General features: G+C 40.4%; 1 protein-coding gene across 1 annotated transcript; it reads right to left on the bottom strand.

Annotated features, from left to right (window-relative positions):
* Positions 1-26252, bottom strand: GNE (glucosamine (UDP-N-acetyl)-2-epimerase/N-acetylmannosamine kinase). The gene is made up of 12 exons (XM_086628684.1): positions 26225-26252; positions 21950-22158; positions 19703-20154; positions 18417-18569; positions 17745-17957; positions 16971-17058; positions 15680-15890; positions 12070-12199; positions 4367-4588; positions 3198-3380; positions 2416-2532; positions 1-1708 (listed from the first exon to the last, which is right to left on the bottom strand). Exons 2-12 carry the CDS (start codon positions 22111-22113, stop codon positions 1473-1475), a joined length of 2169 nt encoding a protein of 722 aa, XP_086484810.1. The 5' UTR covers positions 22114-22158; positions 26225-26252; the 3' UTR covers positions 1-1472.
* Between the last annotated feature and the right edge of the window lie 586 nt (positions 26253-26838).

Here is a 26838-nt window from a genome sequence, read left to right as displayed (position 1 = left end):
AACTTCTCAGGGAAAACTGCAAGGACTTCTGCACCACTTGCACATATGAAGCAAGTTCTTCTCCAGTTGACAGAAAAACCATTTTCAAAAGTATTTGAAGAACCGTTTTCTTAACAGGACGAGAGGTTAGGGGTGTTTAGAGCAAAACTTTTCAAACGTGTTTTAGTCTTTCATGTTTTCTCTATACCTGCACCCTCTCGGCTGCTAGGGAAAAACATCTGGAGTCTGAGAATCAAAAATATCCTAGCTTCAGGAGGTCTAGAAAGCAAAAGCCTGGTCCCACTTTTAGTTAAGCATTCCTTGTGATGCTAGATGGAAAGATCAAATGACAGGGCTCCACTCTGTTAGGCCTAGAAGGGCTAGTTTAACTAGAAGGACTAGTTAAAGAAACATAAACCGTGGTTTACCAAGGCAAGCCTTCATTGGTATTTGACATACTTTGCTCCCAGGCTTCCTAATGTCTTGAAGGTGAGGATGAGGCCCAGATTTGACTTTCCATCCTGCAAGCTGATGGTGAGTGCAGGACAAGAACAGTGTACCTGTAGCCACAAGGGCTGCTGAGGAGACGGTGGAAGAGCTTTCTTGAAAGGTAGTCTTTATGCTCAGGTGTGCCACATAGCTGAATTTCAGCTAACTGGCTACCAAAGAATAAACAGTCCCGTCTCTGCTAATTTGACAGACAAAGTAGTAGACTTAAGTCGCTTAAGAAAACCCCAAACAATAAATTAAAATAATTTACTGTTGGCCATAGCCAGAAGACAAAAGATGCTCACTGCTACACTTGGCAGTTTGCTTGGACTGCTCTGCAGGCTGTAAGTTCACTAGACTGTGATCTTCTTTCTTCACATGCAAAGCTTCTAAAATGGGACTCTGCCCTCCAAAGATGATGTAATAAATAACTGCCTCCACCAAGTCCTTCATGAACCACAACTTGTAGATGCAGCCTTTTTGATTGTAGGGGTAACTTCCCTCTTTTCCACCCACTGAAATTATCACCTGCTATTGGTGATTACATCATATTTACTTTGTGGGTAGAAGCCTGGAAACTGAAAAGCTGGTCATATTATAGACTTCTCATTTCAAATAGGTAGGAAATAAGAAATCCCCAAATGTATCCCCAAAACGCATCCCCAAAATGTTAGCTCTAATTTGACACACCACACACATATTCGCCACCATACATCAAGATATGCTTATAAATAATTCAGCTGCACTTAAAGCAACATATGGGCTTACCAACAGAGGTGATACTAAAACCAACAGAATTGCATGTTAGTTCCTATGCAGTCAGCTGGAATTTAGCAAAAATACAAAAAGATAATACCTTAATTAGGAAATGTTGAAGTAGTCACGAACTGTTCAGAACATTACTCTGATTCAGTTGCTGATCTCATCAAAGAAAATTTTGAGCAAAGTATTACCTCCACCCATTAGGAATTTGAATAGTCCATTTCTATAATTCTACCAGGTACCTAGTATATTCTACGTGTAGTATAATCCAATACCAGGCTAGCAGCTCCAAGAAGAGCAGGATCTGCTAGATTTGAGACCACCACATCCACAGTTTTAACAGAGGACAGAGCCTGTTGATTTATCACATCTTTGACAGCATTAACGTAGTGGCCAGCTAGAACTCCAGAAAGGATCACAAGAGAGGGGTTCACGGTGTGCAGAATGTTCACAACTCCAAGGCCTAATGCTGTCCCAGCTGAAAGAAGAAAATAAATCAAGTAGAATACTCAAAGCAGTCCAAGCATCAGTTTTTTAAATAGGTCTGTTAGCAGCAAGTGACACCGTTAGCAAAGTGTTCTATTCCATATGGCAGACAGTTTTGAGTTGACATTATCATACAATATGAGTTTGCCATTAATTTGTCTTCCAAAATTAAATGAAAAAAGGCAATTTTATTGCACAATAATGCATTATGCATTGATACAAACATGAAAGACAAAGTAACGCATTACCACTCTTGTAAGCTAAGAAAAAATAGGAAAGCGTTATTCTACCATCTTAGTGCTGTCAGCAATGTATGAGGAATACTGTGTTTAAAGTTAGTAAAATGTCCCATGCAAAGTATCATGTAAATTGCCTTTGCTTGCTCAGGCTAGCCATTCACTTACCTGCAATGAAGTGTCCCCAAATTTTCCAATACGAGAACGTTGAGACCTTACTTTTTTTAAAACTAATCTTTACAGAAACTTTTCTTATTATTTCTTGGAGCAGAGGCTTTTAATACACACTTCTGCTCACATTTCCTCCGTCATTTATATTTAACATTTCATTACCGTTAGTAATTTTATATAGAGAGGTCCTCAATGTGTAAAGTTGTGTTTGTAGTGTTACAGTGCATTACCATTTCTGTATCCCCAAAAATCTAATCATGGGAGGGTTCCATACTTTGCGCTATGTTCTCACCTGTTCTGAGAATGCTGTCTGCTTTTGCGTTCCCAAGTTTAGCTGCTTGAATGAGATGTGCAGCACTAACAACCTCCTCCTTCTTCATTGACATTCCTTCTACTAAAAGCAGATCCTCTGAAGAGAAGGAGAGAAAATCACAGGAAAAACATGGTGATGTCGTTAACAAATGGAGGGTGACAAACACGCAGTTAAGATCTTTACATCTCTTTTACTTGCACACTGAATCCCAAGCAATCTGTACAACCCTGAGTTTAGCCAAAGTGGTCATATCCAAATTATTCAGGGAACTACTTGTAGAAACAGGGCATCAAACTCAAAACAATTATAGTATGGTAATTCACTAGTCTTGTCAGCCCCAAAAGTTAATAAAATACAATAAAATACAAATGTTCTCTAACATCCAAGACAGAGAAGCTATTGCTGAAAGACAATCACTCTGAAACCAAACCTCACAAAATACCTATCAGATTACCAGTGGCATGTAGCAGAGTTTCGTTCCTCTTTTTTAAGAGTGCTATAAGGTAATTTTGAGACCAATGGTTCCAAATGTGGGTTGCCTGGGTATTGCCATCACTGAAAGAGAATTGCATTGTACTACGCAGATTGTGGCAGCTCCTGGGTTGGCCATACACAGGAATCCTATCGGGTTGCCTGTACACGTATTCTTGTCTCCTCCTGAAAAAAGATGGCAGGTCTATTTTTCTTAATATCATCTCTGCAAATTTCTTCCTATACTGCTATTTAGTAATCACATTTTCAAAAATGAAGTGCATAGGTACCATCATGAAGTTTCTTAGCTTCTCTCTGTAATGCTATTCCAGAGGCATATGCTTCTATACATCCTTGGCTACCACACAGGCACTCTGGTCCATCTAAAGATACAACAATATGCCCAAGCTCAGCAGCACAGAAAGAACTGCCATGGATCAATTCGTGTTGATGAATAATTCCACCTCCAATTCCTGCAAAGATATGGAAACTTCTATGATTAACAAAAATATAAAATAGATAAAATACACTTTTTTTAAAGGCCTCAATTCTGCAAGACACTGACGTTTGCTTATTCTAATAAAGACAATAAAATATGTGCATCAGTGTTCTTCTATACTGGAAACCAAAAATTAGTAGTTACTGAAGACCTCTTTCTCTGTTTGACACGCCTAATAAGCAAGCCCATATCTCCCTCCTATTCATATATGTATCAAAATGGCATATAATGCTTCTCCTTTCTTAAAAGTCTATGGATGGTACTGAACTACTATGACTGATCTTTTGAGCTTGTGAGTCATGCTCTTTAAGAAAAAATCCAACCTTTCGAGTGGCCTTAAAATTTTGCGTTTCAGAGATGTTTTAATTATGTATTTAGACAGCTAAACCTGTGTGCTGAGGAGCCAGGACACTTAAATCTGCAATCCTCTGCTCCCCTTCCCAAACCCTGAGAGGGGATTCATCAGCTAGTTGTTATTGCGACCATTCTAAAGGACTTCTTAACAAAGAGAAAAGTTACCCCACATTTGTGTTTGAGATACAACAAGCATCATCTCTCATATTCAGTTGCTTATCTTCTCGATATATATCCTGATCTGACTTGTATTTCAGCAACTGGAAGAGAATTAAGCTGTAAAGCTAAATAAAGCAAAATTATTCCAGCTAAAGTTGCTCAGATTTTCCTTATTTTGGAAAAATGGTTTGCCTGCATAGTTTTATCAGCAGAAATTCTTTTACCAAGAAGCTTATACTATGCCAAAGGTTTCATTTGCATGAATAAATTAAAAAGGACCCTAAAAGAAACAGATACAGTGGCAAAAGGATTTTTGGTTTAAGAGCCAAATATATCAAGGTTTTGCAGGCACACTGGTGGTGTTTATGCTTTTAAGATTAGTTGAGCCTCTTAATGATGGTGCTTGGTATTTTGACTTTGGGTTTCATTGAACTGTAACATACCCACCTGTACCAGTGATGAGTGTTACAAAATTTTCTATTCCTTTTCCATGACCAAATTTCCTCTCTGCTAGAGCAGCACAGTTTCCATCATTATCCACCCAGACTGGCAGGTGCAGAGCATCAGATATTGGAGTTCTGAGATCCACAGAGCTCCACTCCTGAATGAGTTTTGTAGAGTGAAGCACAATTCCTTCTCGGGGGTTTACCCGTCCCCCTGTGGAAATACCTAAGTCCCAGAGAGAGAAATTAAAACTAAGACTGTGCAATACTTTCAGTAAAAGATCTAATTTTCTCTTTGCAATGACAAGTATTTTTATTTCTAATACTAGGCTTTGAAGCAGAGTGTGAAAGGAAAAAATTTCTACATATTACTGGCAGTGCAATTTCTGACATGTAAAGATCATACAATTACAGAATGGTTAGGGTTGGAAGGGACTTCAAGGATCATCTAGTTCCAATCCCTCTGCCATGGGCAGGGACACCCTCCACTACACCAGGTTGCTCAAAGCCTCATCCAACCTGGCCTTGAACACTTCCAGGGATGGGGCATCCACAGCTTCTCTGGGCAATCTGTTCCAGTACCTCACCACCCTCAATGTAAAAAATTTCTTCCTTATATCTAATCTAAATCTGCCCTCTTTCAGTTTAAAGCCATTGCCCCTTGTCCTATCACTACATGCCCATGTAAAAAGTCCCTCTCCAGCTTTCCTGTAGGCCCCCTTTAAGTACTGGAAGGCTGCAATAAGATCACCCTGGAGCTTTCTCTTCTCCAGGCTGAACCGCCCCAACTCTCTGAGCCTGTCTTCATAGGAGAGGTGTTCCAGCCCTTGGATCATCTTCGTGGCCCTCCTCTGGACCCACTCCAGCAGCTCCATGTCCTTCTTGTGTTGGGGACTCCAGAGCTGAATGCAGTATTCCAGGTGGGGTCTCATGAGAGCAGAGTAGAGGGGCAGAATCACCTCCCTCAACCTGCTGGCCATGCTTCTTTGGCTGCAGCCCAGGATATGGTTGGCTTTCTTGGCTGCAAGTGCACAATGATGGCTCATGTTGAGCTTCTCATCCACCAGCACTCCCAAGTCCTTTTCCTCAGGGCTGCTCTCAATCCATTCTCCGCCCAGCCTGTACTTGTGCTTGGGATTGCCCTGACCCATGTGCAGGACCCTGCACTTGGCCTTGTTGAACTTCATGAGGTTCTCACAGGCCCACCTCTCCAGCCTGTCGAGGTCCCTCTGGATGGCATCCCTTCCCTCCAGCGTGTCCACAACACCACACAACTTGTGTCATCTGCAAACTTGCTGCAGGTGCACTTGATCCCACTGTCCATGTCACCAACAAAGATGTTAAATAGCACTGGCCCCAGTACTGACCCCTGAGGAACACCACTCGTCACTGGCCTCCACTTGGACATCGAGCTCTTGACTGCAACTCTTTGAGCGCGACCATCCAGCCAATTCCTTATCCACTGAGTGGCCCATCCATCAAATCCGTATCTCTCCAGTTTAGAGACAAGAATGTCATGCGAGACAGTGTCAAATGCTGTGTATAAGTCCAGGCAGATGATGTCAGTTGCTCTTCCCTTATCCACCAGTGTTGTAACACTGTCGTAGAAGGGCACCAAATTTGTTAGGCACCATGTTAGGCACCCTTAGGGAAACCATGCTGGCTGTCACCAATCACCCCCTTATTTTCATAGCTGAGGAGGATCTGCTTCATGATCTTGCCGGGCATAGAGGTGAGATTGACTGGCCTGTAGTTTCCCAGGTCTTTTTTTTTTACCCCTTTCTAAAGATGTAGGCTATGTTTCCCCTTTTCCAGTCAGTGGGAATTTCACTGGACTGCCACAGCTTCTCAGATATGATGGATAGCGGCTTTGCAACTTCATCCGCCAGTTCCCTCAAGACCTGTGGATGCACCGCATCAAGTTGCATGGACTTGTGCACCTTCAGGTTCCTTAGATGATCTCAAACCTGATCTTCTCCTACAGTTGGTGGTTCTTCATTCTCACAGTCCCTGCCTTTGCCTTCTGTGACTTGGGCTGTGCAGCTGGAGCTCTTGCCAGTGAAGACTAAGGCAAAAAAGTCATTGAGTACCTCAGCCTTCTCCATATCCCAGGTAGCCATGACCCCTGTTTCCTTCCGGAGAGGGCCTATGTTTTCCCTAGATTTCTTTTTATCACTGACATATCTATAGAAGTTTTCCTTGTTGCCCTTGATGTCCCTGGCCAGATTTAACTCTATCATGGCTTTAGCTTTCCTAACCTGACCTCTGGTTGCTCAAATAATTTCTCTGTATTCTTACCAGTCTTCCACCCTCAGTAGGCTTCATTTGGGTGTTTGAGTTGATCCAGGAGCTCCTTGTTCACCCATGCAGGCCTCCTGGTGTTCCTGCCTGACTTCCTCTTTGTTGGAATGCACCGCTCCTGAGCTTGGAGAAGGTGATCCTTGAATATTATCCAGCTTTCTTAGTCCCCTCTTCCCTCCAGGGCTTCATCCCATTGAACTCTGCCAAGCAGAACCCTGAAGAGGCTAAAGTCTGCTCTCCTGAAATCCAGGGTAGTAAGCTTGCTGAGCACCTCCTTGCTGCCCTAAGAATCTTGTACTCCACCATTTCATGGTCACTTCAGCCAAGGCTGCCCTTGAGCTTCATATTCCCCCCTAGCCCCTCCTTGTTGGTGAGAACAAGGTCCAGCAAAGCATCTGTCCTCATTGGTTCCTCTATCACTTGGAGAAGGAAGTTCTCATCAAAGCATTCCAGGTACCTCCTGGCTTGCTTATGCCTTGCTGTGTTGTCCCTCCAACAGGTATCAAGGTGGCTGAAGTCCCCCATGAGGACCAGAGTTTGTGAGCGTGAGGCTGCTCCTATCTGCCTTTAGAGGGCCTGCCTCATCCACTGCCTCATCTGCCTCATCCACTCCATCTTCCTGGTCAGGTGGTCTGTAGCAGACCCCCACTACAATGTCAGCTGTCCTTGCCCTCTCCTTTAATCCTGCCTAGTAAGCTCTCTGTTGGCTCCTCATCCATCTCCAGGTGGAGCTCCATGCACTCCAGCTGGTCTTTGACACAGACAGCAACACAACCTCCTTGTCTCCCCTGCCTATCCTTCCTAAAGAGCGTGTATCCTTCCATTCTGACACTCCAGTCATAGGATTCATCCCACCATGTCTCCGTGATGCCAATAAGATCATATCCCAACAGGCACGCACACACTTCTAACTCCTCTTGCTTACTCCCCATGCTGCGCACATTGACATAAAGGCATTTAAGTTGGACCCCAGGTGAATCTGACTTTCTGGCTGGAGTGGCTGGAATTCCTTTCTGCTGCTCTTCAGGTGCTTCCAGCATATCTTGATCAAGCTTGATACTATCCCCCCTGCCCCTTCGAATCTAGTTTAAAGCCCTGTCAATGAGCCCCACTAGGTGTTGCGCAAAGACCCTCTTTCCCCTTTGAGAAAGGCAAGTGCCATCCGGTGTCAGTAAGCCTGGTGCTGTGTGGCCCATCCCATTGTCAAAAAGGCCAAAATTATGGCAGTGACTCCAGCCACAGAGCCATGTATTGACAGACTGGACACATCTGCTTCTTCCAGTGTCACTACTCGGAAATGGATGGATAGAAGAAAAGATAACCTGTGCCCCAGATCCCCTTACCAGCTTTCCCAGGGCTCTGAAGTCTCTCTTGATCACCCTTGGACTTCGTGCTGCAGCTTCATCGCCACCCACATGGAAGAGCAATAACGGGTAGTAGTCCGAGGGCTGTACCAGGCTAGGAGGTTTCCTAGTGATGTCCTTAACCCAGGCTCCAGGGAGGCAGCAGACTTCCCTAAGAGGAGGGTCTGCCCGGCATATAGGTCCTTCCGTTCCCCTCAGATGGGAGTCACCAATAACTATTACCCGTCTTTTCTTCTTCCTGGAGGTGGTTGTGATAGGGAGGTAGTCCTTTCTGACCCTGGTGACATCTCCAGTGCAGATGGACCACCAGCCACATCATCCATCATCGGGCCTTCCACCTCCAGAGCCTCATACCTGTTGAGCAGAGGCACCTGGAAAGGCGAGGTGGCAAGGAGGCAGTTCACCTGTTGCCCCGAGCATGGAGTTGCTTCCATTCATTGCTTTCCTTTAAGCTACTGTCTTCTGCCTGACGGGGTGAGGATACAGAATCCCCTTCATCCTGGTGTTCTTTTTGTGGCTCTTCCTGTTGCTGCTGCCGGCTGGGCAGTCTCTCTCTCTCGGACTCCCTGATGCTCCTTAGTCTTTCTGCTTCCCCTCTCAGCTCTGCGACCATGGTGAGCAGATCGTCCACCTGGTCACCCTCACACAGCTGTTCTCACCACTGCTGTCCCTTACCATGGCGAGGCTCAGGCACTCCGTGCAGCCCTCTGAGACCTGGACAGCCACATCTTTCTATGGGAGCTCTGTCTGTGCTGCCACATCTCTTCACCGGGTGCAGAGGGCTTCGCCCTCCCGCTGGGTGATCACCATCGCTGAGCGCCTTCTGAGAGGGTGACGGCCACCAACTAAACTCCCCTCTGGAGCAGGCAGCCTGATGGCAGCCTGACTGTGCCCTTCCGTGCACACTGCTGCGCCGTGCTCCATGGAATGATTTTTGTAGGGGTGGGAGCAACTGCCGTTGCTCTGGCAATGCCCGGGTCACGTCGGCATCTCCCGCAATAGATGCCGGCTCCTGGGCGGTCTCTTCACTCCCCTGGCGTTTCCTGGCTGTTTTGGGAAAAGCTCCTGTGCGCCAAGATCTGCCGCTCCGCAGTGGGTCGGGCCAGCTCCGGAGCAGCTCCCTTCGGCGACTGAGGGTAATTCACAGAACTCCATTGCTCTAATCACAATGCACCCAGTATCTTAAGACTAACTACCATGGGTAATGGTTAGTGTTAGTCAGAGAGTTAATGTTCCTACTTCAGGCAAGACTGCAGTAAATCACTTAATACTTGTGTTTCTTTTTATGTATGAAAAATGTACAACAGCAAACTGTACAAAATAAATTGTTCAAACTCTGTAACAGTAGAAGTGTCCCGAAATTTGCTGTGACTCTCAAGATTTAGAAGAACTAAAAATAATCACTGGATTTTGAGTAGTAATTTTTACTTAAAAATACACTTTTTTTCCAGAAAAATTAAGACTGTTCAGAGATTTGTCTACTGGATGGAATAACGGCTAGTAATAGGCACTATTAGCCAACAAGTCTTCTCTAGCTGGAGAGGCTTCCAAAGTTGATGGACTCTGTCAGGACCTCTGAAAAGCAGGCCACTCTATAATGGAGGTATTTAGTTCCAGACAACAAAGTTTGAAAATTTTATCTCTTATTCTTGTACAGAGATTCTGTAATTGTGTCACTTATCTAAAGATGTTCAAGAGTCCCAGGGTTCACATTATAATAGAAAACAGCATAAAGCTTTAAGACAAGCAGCTGAATTGAACATGAAAGCTGTGAGACTCCCAAAAATCTCACTTTCTCAAGAACAAATAACCTGAGAACCTGTCAGCAAGTACCTAATAGAAATGACATCCCCAATGTCAATCTGTGAAGGTTTCCTTAGGATTTAAAGAACCAAATGTTTATTACAACAAAGCCGTATTTAATACTTAGTTGCTAACTCAGCAATAGCTTACTAAAACACGTCTACTTTTTCTAAAGCTTTTAATTGATGTAAACAATTAAGGGAATTAGCAGAAGCTATCTCTTTGTGCTTTTTTCTCTGCTATCAGCTCCAGAAAGCTAACTTAAATACAGACTAATACCAGTAAGTAGGTAGCTCACACAAGCACCTCTATGCAACATTTGTGTATAGGACTGGGTTTGTTTGATTTAAAATTTGTGTTTTGTAAAAGTAAAAAAGTTTCAGTATCAGCTGCTAGTGTTCTTTGGGCCTGATAAGTCTTTACTTTTCCCTCATTTTCATAAAGCTATTCTTAATATAAATGCTTTGTTTTGAGTGAAAAAAAAAACCAAAAATAACAAAATTGAAACTAACTGCAGAGGTGTTTCAATCTAGATTTATTTGACTATCAAGACAAAAAGATGTTGAAAATAATTTTTTTTTCCAGAGTCCTACTTTTAATCACTCTGCAAACCCATTTTGTGTTAGTGGGAATTCTTCAATCGAAGTTATCCTCACGTAGCTAGTATTTTGAGTGCTGACAGCAGTTTATAGGACTAAAAGGAGGAAAACGCTTTTTTTTATTGTTAGTAGCTCTTTCTCCTTATTCATTTCCAGTGGTTATTACTTTCACCCTTACCTATGATAGCTGGAAGAAGGCCAGTGTTACTGATAAAAAGTCCAGGATGAAGTTCAGCCCTTCTGCTCAGTCTTGCAAAAATTTCTCCAAAGTTATAGGAACTCTCCATCTTATGATTATTAGCCTTAATGATATTACTAGAATCGAATACGTTACTTATTCCCATAGGAATTAGATGTCATTCTCTAAAGAGAACTTTGAATTTCAGCTAGTATTCCAATTCAAACTATGAGTCTGAATGACGCTAAGAGCAGGTAGCAAAAATAACCAGGTAATAAATTTCTTATTCTGTAGCACAACTTTTCCCCTCATTACTCAGTAATTCAACAGTAAGCAATCAGTCACAGAGGAAGTGGGCTGAAAAATGTATAGGAATGCAATTCTTGTAAAATGACAAACAAAAGGAAAGTTTTTTCCCCATATATAAATCTCTGTAAAACAGTTTATGGTTTCACTATCCTAATAAACATAGCTGACTGTAAACTGTTCTTAGATACTTGCAATAGTGACTACTGCACAGTTCACCATCTTCTCTACAGGAACTATGAGGCTTTCAACATGTAGCTTTTGGACGCAGTAAAATAATCCAAGTGGTTAAGTCATGTGTATTACCCAACAGATAGTAAGAAAGATTTGATTTGAAGGTCTGACATATTTCTTCTTGTGGCTTTGTGAACTTAACATTGTTTTGAAAAAACATGTTTACAAGAAGTTCAAATTAACTTTTCTTCCTACTGCATGGTTCAACTAAGCTTTGGTCTGGAGCAAACTACTTTTGTTTTGGAGCATTTCTCATCTAGAATGAGGATTTTATGTCCTTAAAAATCCAGGACACATTAATCAACATCTGCATAAATAACTGTAATACCTAAGACCAAAGCTCCCAGTCATCATTAAACTGAAGAAGTCCTGTCTACTATAAATGCAGTTTAACTTGGAACTCTACTACAGTGTAAATAAACTAGACATCAACAAAAAGGCTGCTCTTGTCTCTGTTAGATACAAATTTAATCTAAAGTTTTAGCCTTTTCAGTCTGCCCTACTGCAGCTGAGAATTCTGCTGCACAGTTGATCCTAGCTATAGATAGTAAAGGAAACTTGACTCAGCTGCAGTTGTTTCAAAAGCTGTTTCAATATACGCTAAGCATCTGACTCACAATTCTGAGACTGCAAGGAGCTTCAAAATCCACAAAATCTATATATACCACACATTTTAGATATAGTTTAGATATAACTTAGCAGATTGCTTTCATGGCTGTTACAGACTGGTGCAACTTCAGTCTTTATAGTCAACTTCTCATTTTCACAGATATTTTAAAAAGTTTTTGTATTAAGACTGTAGTTTAAGAGCTTAAAATACACCAGATCTGTTTTAGAAAGATGTTTTAAATGAATAAGTAGTGATTTCATTTCATGTTGAAAAACTTAGATGAAAAGACAAAGTTAATATTTGTTAACTTACCTACTCCCAAAATTCTGCAGTTCACGTTTACTGCCTCCGATGCAGCCTCTACACACATCTTTAGAATTAATTGTAGTCTGTCTTCGTAAGTTTTAGGGTTGAGCTGGGTATACTTCTTAACTATTTCACCCTAGAAATTAAAAACAGCAAAACATGCCACATAGAAGTGTACTTAATGATGAAATTTCTCTTCAATTTGCACGTCAGCTTGAAAATGGAGAGTCATAACATCTCTCTTCTAAAAAGAATACAGATGCATTCTTAGATCATGGTCCTAGAGGCTGTTCCGTGCAAGATTTTTGACAACTCTAGGGGACAAGTTTGCAAGATTAAGCATTACGTTCTGCTTCTGTAATCAACTTCCCCTGTCTGAAATAAAATACATATTTTAAGGAACACATGGATTGTGTAAGGAAATATCACAGGAGCTACTATAACTGTTGGTAGGAGTTAACCATGATACAGCAATGCACTTAACACTATAAAGTATTTTAAAAAAGTAAGAGACTAGCAATCGCTAAAAAGGACAAAAACCCCATAGTGCTTGAAGAATAAATTGTTTCCAGTTTAACTACAGTGAAAGTTTTGCATGGTATCACAGACACTGCAATTTTACCAGCAGGAGAAGAGTCAGCTAATGTAAAATTTACTGTCCTTCCAGAAAAAACTTTTCTTCTAAGCAATTATACTTCTGAATCACTTGAAATATTTCTGGAGTACTGTGACGTATGTTATACAGGAGAGGGAGGGTCCAGCAGGAAGGGATTATTTTCAATCCTAGGAGTCATGCGGTGGTAATGAAAGCATTCATTATGCATGCCTGAATCTGTGGGTACTAAGGAACTAGTCTTAATGTAACGTTACTGTTGCAAGATTAGGCCAAGAGAAGATATGCTGTTTAGTGATGGTTTTTCTCCCTATTATATCTCCAGTATTCTACAGTATATGTCAGTGAACAGGAATGTATTAGTACAACTAAGCAAAAAGGAGTAAAAAAGACAGTCTATATGTAACATGGCTGAGTCATTGTTGCCAAAATAACTAAAATAACTTAGAAAATTCCAAGACATCAATAGTTTGAGTATTACATCTCACCATCTCAGCATCACATCAGCAATAGGGTTTGGGGATTTTTATGATGTTTAGTTTCCTCTTTACTTTTGGTTTGGAGGGGGAGGGGCATCAGAGGAAGTTACTTTGGAAGCAAACATTATCAGAAGACACAACAACTTTTAAAAGGAGCTTTTGAAAACTCAGTTATTTATTAAAGAAAACTACACCTTCGCCTGTGCTATTGTATAAATTTTGTTATGAAATTCTGATCCTTTTCACTCTGACTTGCTATCATTTCAACTTTCGTAAATGCCACCTCAAGCTACGCTCTGCAAAATGGACAGGACTTTTTAAAATTCATTTTTTTCCTGGCTGTGTTGGCAGAAAATTAGGTGTCAATTTTACTTCTTAAAAAATTATACTTTTAAAAGTTTTCTTTAAAATCTTCAAGATCTGCCAGACATCTTTTAAATAAATGCAAAAATTCTGGACCATATCAGGTCAATTTACATAGCCCTTCATCTTTCTGCAGGCAGCTTTTCTTTCTGGGTAAGACCTAACTGATCTAGTTATCTGAAGTATGCAGTGTAATAGTAGGTGTAATTGCCCAATACTGTTGAGAATAAAAGCCAAAGACTTCTCAACATGAGTTTTATACACATCTTTAAAGTGCTGCAGAGTTCAGGATTTTTTTATTCCCCCTCCCGCCCCCAAATGGGAAGATGGGTATCTAAATTAGTTAAAATTATTCAGTCTTAACTATCCTTTTATTTATTAGCCAGGTTAAGAATTATTTCAAATACTTTTACACCATCACCAAGTAATTTTTATCACATAAGCTTGAGGCTCACAAGGTTAAATGGAAATTTTCTGGTTTTTTTCGTTGATTGCGATCATCAGCTGATGGTCATAGGTGTATTTACTTGTTTCACTTTGCCAGTCTTCTGGCACCAGATTGATACTGATGCCGTTTGGTAGCCTCACTTACTGTTTTTTAAGACTTCAGTTTTTGCTATGTTTGCCAAGTATGAACTTTCATCTTCCTCAGTTAGCTGTCAAACATTTATCATGTTGTCTATGACTGGCAGAGCTATGCAAGCAGTGCATACTTATTAGCGCTATGACACAGGCAAAGGAAAGCTTCCTACTGTTCCATTAACAGAGAAATAGGTTGAGGAACTTCTGAGCATGGAGACCACTGAAATCATACACGAACATCTATCCATACAGCCTTTACAAGGCTGTAACTTCAAGCCTATTTCAAATGGGTTACTTTTACAGGAAGAAAGGCACTTAAGACTCAAAACCCACTCAGTCTTTAAAGTCTCTAGGAATTCTAGTGTATTTATCAAATTCTTCGTACTGTTATGATGGTGCTAAAGCATCAAGCATCCTTTTCATACATCAAAGGACACAACACAATTAAAAAAAAACAAAACACAAAAGCCCTAATAGGAATTTTAGAAGATCATCATACAACTCTAATCTACCACCTTTATCCAATGCAAGATCAACAAACTATAATTCAGCTGTTTTTACAAGACCTGTTTAAACCAGTTCCTACTATTTGGCAATGAAGACACCATACCTTTCCAAACTACCTATTCCAGCCTTTTCTTGCATTGACAGCAAGCTGGATAATAAGAAAAAATTTTAAATAATTTTCCCTTCTACTGTTTTAATACTCTACTACTTGTTCATGCACAAGTGAATCTGTTTTTTCTCTTCATGGAAGAGGCTTCTACATATCTGAAGGCTTCCCCATCCCTGCCCACTGAGTCAGTTTTCTCTTCTCTGAACTAAACAATTCTAGTTTCTTAACTTTTCCCCGTTTTCCATTATTGTTGTTTTCCTCCTGATTCTCTCTCCAGTTGGTCTACATCTCTGTTATGTGATGCATTACAGTGAACACTTGCAGTTGAGGCTCAGTACTGTCTTACTATTATGCTTCTATGCAGGAAGATACTGAGAATTTTTGATTACTGGCTGTTCTTCTCTTGAGAGATGAGATGCAAAATTCTGTATCCTGAACCCACCCACCATGAACCCACCACTTTCCCTCAGTAAATTGCTTTGCTAGATGCTGGTTGTTGCTCAAAGTGGTTCTGTGTGTCCATTACATGGCTATATAGGCAGTAGGGAATTAAGAATGCTCTTGGAACCATCTGCTTTTTTGCTTGACGTATAAAAAGTTGCAGGGTGAACTGAGTCATCTTTTATGGAGAACTAAGACATCTGAAAGTTATCATATTTTTCAAGGTCTGTACGACGTCCCACAGAGAGGGAGCAGCTAGGACCATACACCACCAAATGGGCTTTGCTAGTTTAACAGTAGCCTTAGAAGAGCAAACCAGCAGGTAAATTGTATCAGGTTTGTATTGCGAGATGCAACAAATGAGGGAAAATCTACTTTACCCTGGACAGCAAAAGCCAGTATGACTGCTTTGTTTTGGAGCTCTTTTGCATCATAAGCCTATATCCCCACTGTAGGATAGGAACAAAACCACAAAGCCCAATGGAGTTTGCAGAATGTCTAAAAGCACAACAGAATATTTACCTTCATACTGACAATTGCTACTCGGAGATTTGTTCCGCCTAGATCCACGGCCAGAGCACTCTGTGTCTCTAGAATGTGGTCAATATCTTGAGAGATATTATCTTTGACAGGAGGAAAACAGAATTTCTTTTGCAATGGCTCTTTGAGGTCAATAGATTTGAGGAACTTCAAAATCCTTGGAACTGCGTTACCATCTCCATATATTTTTGAGCTATGATATGAAAAAAAAATCAATTTAATTGGAAATAACACTGCAATCAATAAATAACAGAAGGCTTTAACACTGTGTCATTACAAAATTTTGTTATGGCTCATATGGCAATACTGCAGCTCACACTGCTTGAGTCTCTCATGGGATAGGGTAGATAGTGTCAGTAGTTTGAAGATCACGCAACAGATTGTGCACGATGGGCACTAGCTCTGTTTTGGAATACGAAACATGGAATGTAGAAAACTGGAAAGTTAACAATGCCAAAAATAAAAAATGAAGAGTTTAATGAAAAGACTCACGTAATAAAGCTTTAATATTATGGAAAGTTTATAGGTGCTGTGTGTCCACACAAGATGTACTTATCACACAGGTGACAACTACATAATAATGAACAGTACATTCATGGCAGTTTGCAATATGTAAGTCTGGTTTTAAAATATCATCATACATGGTCAGACATTTGGCATTACAGAATTCATTTTTATTACTCTGTTGAGGTTCTTAAGAAATATACTTTTGATTCTAGTTCTTAATTAGACAAGTATTATCTCGTGAAGTTTGTAAGAGCTTTTATGTTGAAGAACTGGGCATCAGTACTCTACAGCTGAAGAATAACGAAATGTATCTTGCTATAATCCTGCAGCTCCCCTGGAAGCTTGCACTCAGGGCTCTCTACGTATCATGCCTGAGGTCAATCCAGCTATAAAGTAGTATGTCCTTCAGACACGAGTCAGAAGTAGGCAGATGGGATGTTCCCTCCCATGCTGCTCCTATGATACAAGCTCTCTTAATCATGCTAGTCTAAGCTAACGTAAGAATTTTGTCCTCTTGACTTTCTGTTGGGTGTTAAATTACTAGTTGTATCAAAACATTACAAGTAAAATTTTGCTCTACCAATACTAATCTGCATACTGGACATTGCGCTACGATTCTGAATGAGGCACATGAAAAACAATTTGTAACCTCAGATTACTGCATTAAAAGCACTCCAATCAAATATGATGAGCCACCTCAGAACTAAATGCCTTTTACTCTACTGCTTTAACGACCCCTCCAATGAAGCAAGATGAACGTACTTACCATGGATACTGTTTACCAAACTGCAGCTGTAGAGCATGCAGAATCTTATCCTGTGTATCAGCATCACGAACATGAAGAACATTTTCACCTAGATGATAAAAGTGAACATAATAGGACAGGTCAGCTCCTCAAATTACATTAGAGGATAAGAACTGCTTTAGAGATGATGAAATTATTATTTTTCTTTCCTCTGAGCAGGAAAGACTCCAGCCAGCTCAACATCTCTCTTCATCAGTTATACGCCTCACCTTGCTCCCAATAAAGCAATGGTGATTCCAGTGATATGCTGTCATGTGTTACAAAACACTGAGGACTAGAAGATTAGCCTTCAACAGAATCCTATTAAATTTAAAATGGACGAATGAAAACAAGGGGTAAATGGCTACTTGTGTCATATCTGTGAAATACCACAACATAATTACTTCCTGAAGTGGTGAAGAGTTCATATTTTTTAAAGTGAAATTTTAATACATGTCAAACATCAAACTAGCTATAAAGCAAAACGAATAGTTGCCTATTCTGTTAAATGGACTCCACTGCAAATGGAGACATATTTTAACTTGTCTATAGATAAAAGCCTCATTATCTTACATAAAACACACAAGCAGCATTAACATGATACAGGAATAGGCAGTGAAGCTTTAAAATGGGTCAAAAATTATGTTGCATTGATACTGCAAAATGACCTTTGTTAAGCGTTCATTTGACTTTATCCTGTGGAACGAAAAAATCTCAGAACTATGAGGAAATTAAAGTAGTTAAGCAAACATGTACCTGTTTCTCTTCCTGTCTGACGTGTCCCCAAGTTGATAACAGGTGTACCAAACGCTCCCACCTCTCTGACACCACAACTGCTGTTACCAATCATACAACCAGCATGAGCAACTAGCTGAATAAACTGGTCAAATGGGACATGCTTTACTGCCCGAAAATTTGGATGATGTTCAATGCCCTTCTTCCTCATCACCCGAACCATCTCTTTGCTTCCTACAGAAAAACAAGAGGTAGAATAAACAATTCAAGTTCTATTGTTAAACTGAAAGTCTAAACATGCAAAGGAGCTAATAGCTGTTCATTGAGTTGCCAGCTCTGAGTTGTTTTTTTCCTCTTTGTATCCTCACAGTGTAAGTTGCAGAGCTGGGCACGTAAGCCCAAGTTGGATCCCAAAACCCACTGCAAAAATCTTTTTGTAGATTTTTCAAGAGGCACTAATATTGCTTCTACATGTCACATGGTTTCCCTTCATCTTCCTCCCCACACTGAAAAGCTGAAATGTCCTCCATCAATGTGAACATGGAGCTGCAGCAGATGCACACCTGGTGCTGAGACCATCCAGCTGTTTCCATCTGGCTGGATGTTCTGGGATAAAAGAACTCCATAAGAATGAATGTATGCTTTAAAGACAATCTGTTATGTGTCCTGCTGTCATGAAGGTATTTTACTCACCTGCATCCACATTAGGGAATAGAACAAGTGTTCTCTTGTTGAAGGAGATGAGTGCATCTAGTGTCAGCTCAAACATCTTTATGGAATGCTTAATATCTGTGGTTACAGGATGTTGCAGAGCAACTATATAATCTCTGATTTTGACATCTTCACCTGTCCAAATGGAGCACCAGAAAAGGTTTTTTATTGGCATAGAGGGAGGACACACTTCCAGAACTACCAGTGTGAAAGCCTAAACAGTCAAGGCACTGAATGGGATATCTAACACATAAATTTCAATGCTGCAATAAGACTCCAGGGAGTACGAGGAGGATCTACCCTGTTATTTGCCTCTCTAAGCAAGTCTTAGAACTTTAGAGACCACTACCTAAACCCTAACAAACTGTTAACTTGTGGGCCTACATCTAAAGCTTTGCAAGACTATACCAGGATCAAAAGCCTGTTCTCACACCAGTGTAAATCTGGAATAACATGAAAGCCCTGAAGCTGCTCAGATTTTCTGTCAGTTCTCCATCCTCAAGCAAAGACTTCATTCCCATGGCTTTAAAAAAGTCAGTCATACTTGTTTTAGTACATTTGATTAAAAAAGTTTATCTGCAAAATCTTCACGTACAGATCTAAGAAGATTCCAGCTTCCTACTACACAGGTTAATGTGTCATATAAGAGATTGCTGTGTCAAAGATAAAAAGCAAACACAAAACCTCATTGTTTACAGCAATTATTTGTAACCAAATGAATATGAAAAAGCATAAGCCTTTGGCGCATGTTGCCCTGTGGCAGGGCATTCCTCAAAAGAAAGCTCATAACATAATTTCCCTTTCATTTTTTTACCTTAGCCCCGGACAGCTCTGATTCTATTTAAATACATCCTTTACATCAAAATAACTGTTCATATAAGACTGTTCTGTTTTTAAATTGTTCCGCTCAAAGAAACTACCCATTTAAAGAGTTATTTTTTTGATTTGGCAAAAGGAACAGATGTGTTTACTAGGACAGATTTGTAGCTTTCCAGCTATACATGGTAGAAAACAGAGCAAAAGAAAAAGAAAACATAGAAAGAAAGAAATACTAGAAACTATTATCAAATACACTAGTTTTTTAAGAAGAAGCAGGCTGATCATCTCCAATTAAGCAAACTTAAACTTACTAATAAGAAGTCCATCTGTTTCTTTCCTGTACTTTTCTCAGACTCACTGATCAACACATCCCACAGACTGATAACCTAGTTACTGAATTTGTCTAGTGTTGAAAGTCATATGAAAAACATAAAAAGAGGACTGCTCACCTAGCCATATGCGTATAATACCCATGTAGTCCTTATTTTTGGCAGAGAGAAGCTTGTCATATGAGGGACAGCCTGCTAAAAGGATGCGGTCATGGTCTTCACACATGGCTATCAAATGCTGCTCTGCGCTCCTTGTGCAGCATACATGGTAATGGGCCAGTTTGGTGATAGCGTGTCTGATAGAGTCATCAATGGTCCCACTGACCTCCCCACCTTCAATGTGAAGAATGCGAATATTCATCAGGGCTGCAGATGTAGCCAGGGCCAAAGCATCAAATCTGTCCCCATGAACTATCATTATGTCAGGTTTCAGGCGGTTCAGGACATCTGGTAACTTGACTAATGCAAGGCCCACTGACTCCACCATAGCTGCCTCATCCTCCCCTCTCACAATGGTGTGCAATCTTGTATGAATGTCGAAGTCATCTTGTTCAATCATACGATAAGTATTACTGAAGGTAAGAGGAAAAGGGTTAGAGTAAATACAACTTGGTTTCACAGCAACATAGCTTGTTGACAAAATAACTGCATATTAAATAGTTGTACTACGTTTGAACAAAGGCCTGTTCACCACATCTCCTTCATTGAGGAAACTAGGTTTTAAGATTTTAACAGAATATTCTTGTCCATATGAATATCTCCCCTCATATTCCAAGCATCAAGTTTTTCTATACACCTTTAGTGAGGAGCCTTGCTGAATGTGTTCTAGAATTTGTTTATGTGTTTGCAGAGCCTTTTGGAGCATAGATACGGCATGATTTCCTTTCAGGAAAGGTATGGTAACTCCTCACCAATATATTGACTTTGCTGGACAAATGTATAAATACAACAGATTTGATGCAAAGCTGATGCCTGTATATTCAAGAAAAACATCTTGCAGCTAGCATCCATTTTTCAGGTTCTGTATTTGGAGCTGTATCAAGACTTAAATACTAATAGACTTAAGAAATCACTGCACAAAGAGGCCTTAAGTTCAAAGGGAACAAGCTTTCTCTAAAGAAAAAAGGTTTTCTAAACATACTGCCAGAATCATTACATAATGAGAAAGTTAAAACATTCCTTAAATACTGAGAATTGTTAGGTATTTGAAAAATGAAAGATCATACATCTGCATAAGATTACCTGTCTTCCACATTCACTAAACCTGACTTAAGTAGTCTACGCACTCTGGCTGGAATAAGAGAGAAAAATCTCAGAAGTCTTCCAATTTTGTCTTCAAAACATCTGACACATACACTGTCTTATTCAAAGGATTACACTTTTAAAGTGATTTAAATTAGATTTAATTTTCACTAAATCCACTCTGCTACTCACATTCTACAAATGAAAATCTCATGATCTGCAAGCTAAGCAAAGATAGCAAAGACTAGGAAGTGCTCCAGCTCAAGTAATGAAGCAATCTCAGATCTGTGCAACTAAAGAACACCCTATCTATCTACTTAATTCTGCTCAGTGCTGTAGCACACAGGATATATTCCCACAAGTAACTTGTCAGGTAATTTGTGGATTTTTTTTAAGAGGCAAATCCTTTTTATATGACTGAGTGAAGCAGCTTAGATTTTTATTTTATAACTGCATTATATTTCCAACTCCATTTAAAATTACCTTTCATAGAATGATAAAATGGTTTGGGTTGGAGAGACCTTAAAGATCATCCAATTCCAACCCCCCTGCCATGGGCAGGGACACGCTCCACTACACCAGGTTGCTCAAAGCCTCATCCAACCTGACCTTGAACACTTCCAGGGATGGGGCAGCCACAGCTTCTCTGGGCAACCTGTTCCAGTGCCTCACCACCCTCAGCGTGAAGACTCTCTTACTCATATCTAATCGAAATCTACTGTCTTTCAGAGACAACCACCCTTTCCTTCCTCCATAATTCTGGAAATAAGAACTTTCCTCTGTGAAAATTAAAAACTGTAGCACATTTTCGTTTGATAGTTACCAGATTCTTAGAGAAATCTGAAAGAATTGAGTTTCTCACTTCATATAGTTGTGATCCTCTTGAAGATCTCAATTACAGCATTTACACAAACTGTCTAAAATTCCAAGACTGATTGAAAAAAAAAACAAAACCAGAAATATGCAATCTCAGAAGGAGCTGCGAAATGAAATAAAATCTGAAAAAATACATTTAAAATTTTGTTGTGAACATTCATGATGACTAAGATTTTTTACCCTAACATTCCTGATGTTATTGCTAACACCCCTGAAACAGATTGGCAGAGATGGAAAAATTCACCTTACCCATAATCATCAATCAGGTGGGAACCAAGCACTACGACATCAAGCTCAAAGAACTGTGGTTCTGCCTTAATACCAAACATAATGGGCGCTAATTTTGAATAATCAGCACGGTTGCAAGTGGCAACACAAACACGAAGTTTGTGGTTATTTCCATTCTTCTCCATGACTTCCTTTTGTTTCTGTTTTGAAAGATTCTTGAAATACACTTCCTGAAATAATAGGGAAAAAATCAAAAAAAGAAGCAGCATTAACAATAATCTTTATAGCAAGTAAATGGTAATATTCATGAGCAGCATACACAAGTGCAACCCAGAATTGTGGACACATACTGACTCAACCATTGATAACAGACAACTAATACCTTACAGTACCTATCATCAGAAGATTTTAGAAAAGAACAGATTTATTTATTTACTGTTAAAACTCACTTAATTTTAATACCTCTATCTCTGTAAATATATAAAAATTCTATATAAACAATATTTATGTTTTATTTATGAAGTATTACAAAGTTCAACTGTAATTAGACAGCAAAATGACTTTTTTCTCTTCAGATGGAAACTTCCGTATAATTGGAAAAACTATTGATGAAATGAAAAGCAAATGAAAGAAAAAAATCATAAACACATAAATCGAAACACGCATAATGCAATCAACTGCTAAAAGATACATCCGCTAACAGACTCTGTGAACTAAAAGGGAAAGTTTTTGCTTGAGTCAGTTTACGTATCTGTTAAACACACTTTAGTGAGCTGAAGTGAGTTAAACATTGACTTCTAAACCTTCCATACTTTTTTGCAGGCCAAAGTACATCAAGATTTGGTTATGATAAGACAACAACTTTTGGACACAAGTAGACAAATAAAGATGATGACAATTTGGAGGCTACTGGAGAAAAAAAAGAAAGTTTCTGACAATTGCAATGTCACAGAAACTCAGTATTTTTACAAGCAACATCAACAGTTATTGTAACAAGATGTTTCTCTAATCCGATTTTGCAGCTTGTTTAGTAGCTGATTAAACTATATAATCATTTTTAATGTTTACTTATCCTCAATTTTGCCTTGCAGTTTTTATTGTGATTTTTTTTTTTTCATTTAGCAATTGGGAAAAAAATTTTAAAGAAAATGAAAAGTCTATTAAAAAGGATACAGTAATAACTCCCAAAAATAACCAAAATTTCCTCTCCCCCCAAACAGAAATCACAAAGTTGGTAGCAGAGGATATCAGACCAGCTATTTATAAGTTTTTTGCTATCCTCCATCTGAAAATAACTGCATTTTAAGTAATTACCATCCTTTTGGTACGAAATCTAACGTTATGTCAGATTTTTACTCCAGTTTAATGGAGTAAAATTACAGATTAATGCAGGATTACTCATCTGTGACTCAGAGAAGAACCAATCTCCCTACTGGTTTTGACAGCTAGGGAAGCTCTTTCTGAGAAGCTGCTATGCAAGCATGACAATGTTGACATCCAATTTCATGCTATTTTTGTATTGCATTTAATTTTTTTTAGTAAATTTTTAAAAGAAAGGCTATTGTGACATCCCATTCTTACGAAAATTAAAAAAAAAATCAGCAACTTTTCAAAGATTTCCCTATTTTAAACAGAGAGTAGTTTAGGTCTTATCACACATAATGAAGCAATGTTTTGGTATAACAGTCATGTTTCATGATCAGGAAATCTATCCCAAGTTGTCAAAGGTAAGAAATACTTCTAGCCTCCACTTGCAATCCATTATGGCTCTGCAAAATTAAGATACGCAGTGATGCTTTTTCTAGTTTAACTTCAACAACTGTGATTCTTGATAGAGTAGTTTACATTACTTCTCAGAATAAAACTCAAGTGGCAAAAACAAAGACAGCTGCCATGGCTTAAGCTCATTAGAAATGGCATTTCTCATTTACTGAAGCAAAGCGGCTATGGCTATGCCAACCAACTTCAGTAGAATAGATACAGCCTGGAATTTCAGCATTTGATTACTATCATGACAAATTAAGCTGAGTTCTATGGATTCAGCCATAAAGTAATAGATATTATTTGGTTTACATTGAGCCCCTTCATTTGAATTTACCTTTGAACCTTACTTCAAAAATAGTATGTTAATTAATTACTGTTTTACACTTTCAAAGGGTCAAATGATAATACTTCAGGCAAATTATTTATTTCCTCATGCTGAAAACACCTGGAGTGACGTGCTGCGCTGGACTTATGTGATGGGGTTTTGATAGCAGGGAGGGATTGCAGACGTAGCCACAGTAAGTAGCTGCGACAAAATTTATTGGGCTCTAGAACCAGTCGGACTGGTTCCTGGCCAGGTCGGACCCCCATCCCCTCAGCCCAGGGCTGAGCCAGTCAGCGCCTCTGTGCGAATGCCCTATTTAAGGTGGGGACAAAGGAGCCCGAAACGTGGTTTTGATCTGCAGCGAAGAGAAGAGGGAAGTGTAGAAGTTAGTCCCTCCAGCACCCTCGTGCCCTGCCCCAGCCTCCTGGGCGGGCAGATGCCCACACTGGGCCATTGCCATCCAATGCTCCGAAGCATCCTGCTCCCTGGACATCCGCTGGATAGAGTTCATCCTGCCAGAACTGCCGAGGTTCGTTGGGCCCGGCATGGCTGCAGCAGAGAGAGAACTGAGACCTGACAGAAACAGCCACACGGACACCAGGTCAGTGAAGATGGAACAGGGGGAGGTGTGCCGGAGCTGAGATTCCCCTGCAGCCCGTGGTGAGACAGCAGGCGGCCCCCCTGCTGCCCGTGGAGATTAACGGTGGAGCAGACACTCACCCGCAGCCCGTGGAGAACCCCACAGTGGAGCAGAGACGCCTGTGCTTGAAGGAGGTCATAGAGAATTGTCTTAGTACGCTGCTGGAGACTGACGACAAGGTAGAGATGCATCTGAAATCCATGGAAAACCCCACGCTGGCGCGGGTGGCAGCTCCCTAAGAAGCCATGATTTGTGGAAAAGTCCCCCACCAGAGCAATCCAATGGGCAAGGATTGCATCCTGTGGGAAGGACTCATGTTGGAGAAGTCTGTGGACTGTCCCATGAGGAGGGTATCCATTGGAACAGGGAAAAAGAGCATAAGGAGTCCTCCTCCTTGAAGAAAGGAGTGGCAGAAACAGCATGTGATGAACTGACCTGCAACCCCCCCCCCATTCTCTGTCTGCCTGTGCCGCTGGGGGAGGAGGTAGTGCCTAGAAGTAGGGAAGGGTAATGGGAAGATGTTTTTAAGATCTGGCTTTGTTTCTTTTTATCCTGTTAATAAATTAAACTGATTTGTCCCCAAGCTGAGTCTGTTTTGCCCAGGGCCATTGTTGGTGGGTGCTCCCTTCCAGTTCTCATCTTGACCCTAGTCCTTTTGTTAGATTTTTCTCTTCTCCACCTCACCAAGGGGGAGGAGTGATCAAGGGACCTCTGGTGGCTTAGCTGCTGGCTGGGCTAAACCACAACATGAGCATATATGATGGCTGTTTTAATTGAATGTTGGCTTTCTTTATGTCCAACAGGCTTGAAGTATTTTAAATGGATGTAAGAAATTCAGTAGGTCATGTTGCAAATGTAGAGACAGTACTTTGCAGGATTTTAGACTGCGTAAAGGTAGGTCAGAAAGCATGTTATCCTGTATCGCCGAGTGAAACCTGCAACCACTGTAGCTAGATTCAGATCTAACCGAATCACTGCTGTCTCATTTCTAAACCAATCTTTTTGGAGATGGTTCTGAGCAGGGTAGCCTGTCACTGCATATGTAAATATAGGTACTGTCACGTTTTGAGGTCAAAAGACCAGTCTATCAGCATCCCAAGTCAGGCGAGACCCTTGGGTCTGACTCCCTCTGCCTTCCCTTGGCAGCCCAGTGAATCGGAGGGTTGTTCATCTGGCTTATCGTGGGACCCGTCACTAACAGACGAACAGGAGGTAATTTGGCCAGTGTATCAGCTCCCAAGTTAGGCGAGACCCTTGGGTCCGACTCCCCGTGCCTTCCCTTGGCAGCTCAGTGAATCAGAGGGTGACTCACCCACTTATTAGGGATCGTCACTAGTAGTACTATGGGCCAAATTCCTTATAATAAGTCAAAAGTTTCTGGAAACATATATATATATTTTATTTGTGACAGAATACAGGTTCGAGGATAGCCAGTGATAGTGACTGACTACAAAAACAACTTTAAATAAAATACTACAGTGATAATATAAACTTATTACTGATTAGTGATAATACTAAATAGCTGCAAGGTGTTAGTAACTAAGCGCACATAACACAGAGCTCTTACCCAATAGGTGTCCCTAGTGGGGGGGAGAAGGGAGGTTCAGCCCATCGACTGATCCCAGGCGTTCCGATGGGGGGGGCTTCTCCCTAACATCCCCTTTGTCTTTTGCCATTTTATATTATTTCTTTACCTTTAGGTGGAGCTCGAGTGACTCTAGTCATAAATCACTTTATTAGGATTGGTGAAAATTTCTCTCTTGAGGGGTGGAGGTGTGATTTAGTAGCTAATTCGCCATTACTGCTAAAGCAACGGTTGTGATTTGTCTTTCACTAGGCGCTCCCTCATCCCTGATAACAGGGATGAGCCGTGGTACCTCCGTATCACTCTACTCCCCATTTCAAGGATGTTGTATAGGCCTTGTTGTTGTATTGTTTCTATATATTATATTGTTTCTATAACATCTATATTCTATAGATGTTGTATTGTTTCTGGGAGCAGCAGCTGTGTCCAGCAGGCTGTGTCCGTCCTGGAAGCAGTAACTGTGTTTCACTTCAAAGTTGCTCTAATATTGCAGCCTTTGAGCTAAATTTTGCAAAGCCGTATTTTTCCAATTGTCACCAATTTCGGTTATTTTCCCACAGGTACTAATTCAAATAAGATGATCTTCAAGATGTGAA

Source organism: Tauraco erythrolophus, chromosome Z (genome assembly GCF_009769465.1).
Source record: "Tauraco erythrolophus isolate bTauEry1 chromosome Z, bTauEry1.pri, whole genome shotgun sequence".
Classification (NCBI taxonomy): domain Eukaryota; kingdom Metazoa; phylum Chordata; class Aves; order Musophagiformes; family Musophagidae; genus Tauraco; species Tauraco erythrolophus.
This window is presented reverse-complemented; position numbering and strand designations above follow the sequence as displayed.

What these genes read in the sequence shown, in the direction of transcription:
- GNE (XM_086628684.1), bottom strand. Translation starts at nt 22,113, where the DNA reads ATGGAGAAGAATGGAAATAACCACAAACTTCGTGTTTGTGTTGCCACT. An exon ending in ATTCCCTAATGTGGATGCAG is followed by an intron (nt 17,958 to 18,416) that starts GTGAGTAAAATA and finishes GTTTTTCTGTAG; the next exon opens with GAAGCAAAGAGATGGTTCGG. An exon ending in TTTGGTAAACAGTATCCATG is followed by an intron (nt 15,891 to 16,970) that starts GTAAGTACGTTC and finishes TTCATATCATAG; the next exon opens with CTCAAAAATATATGGAGATG.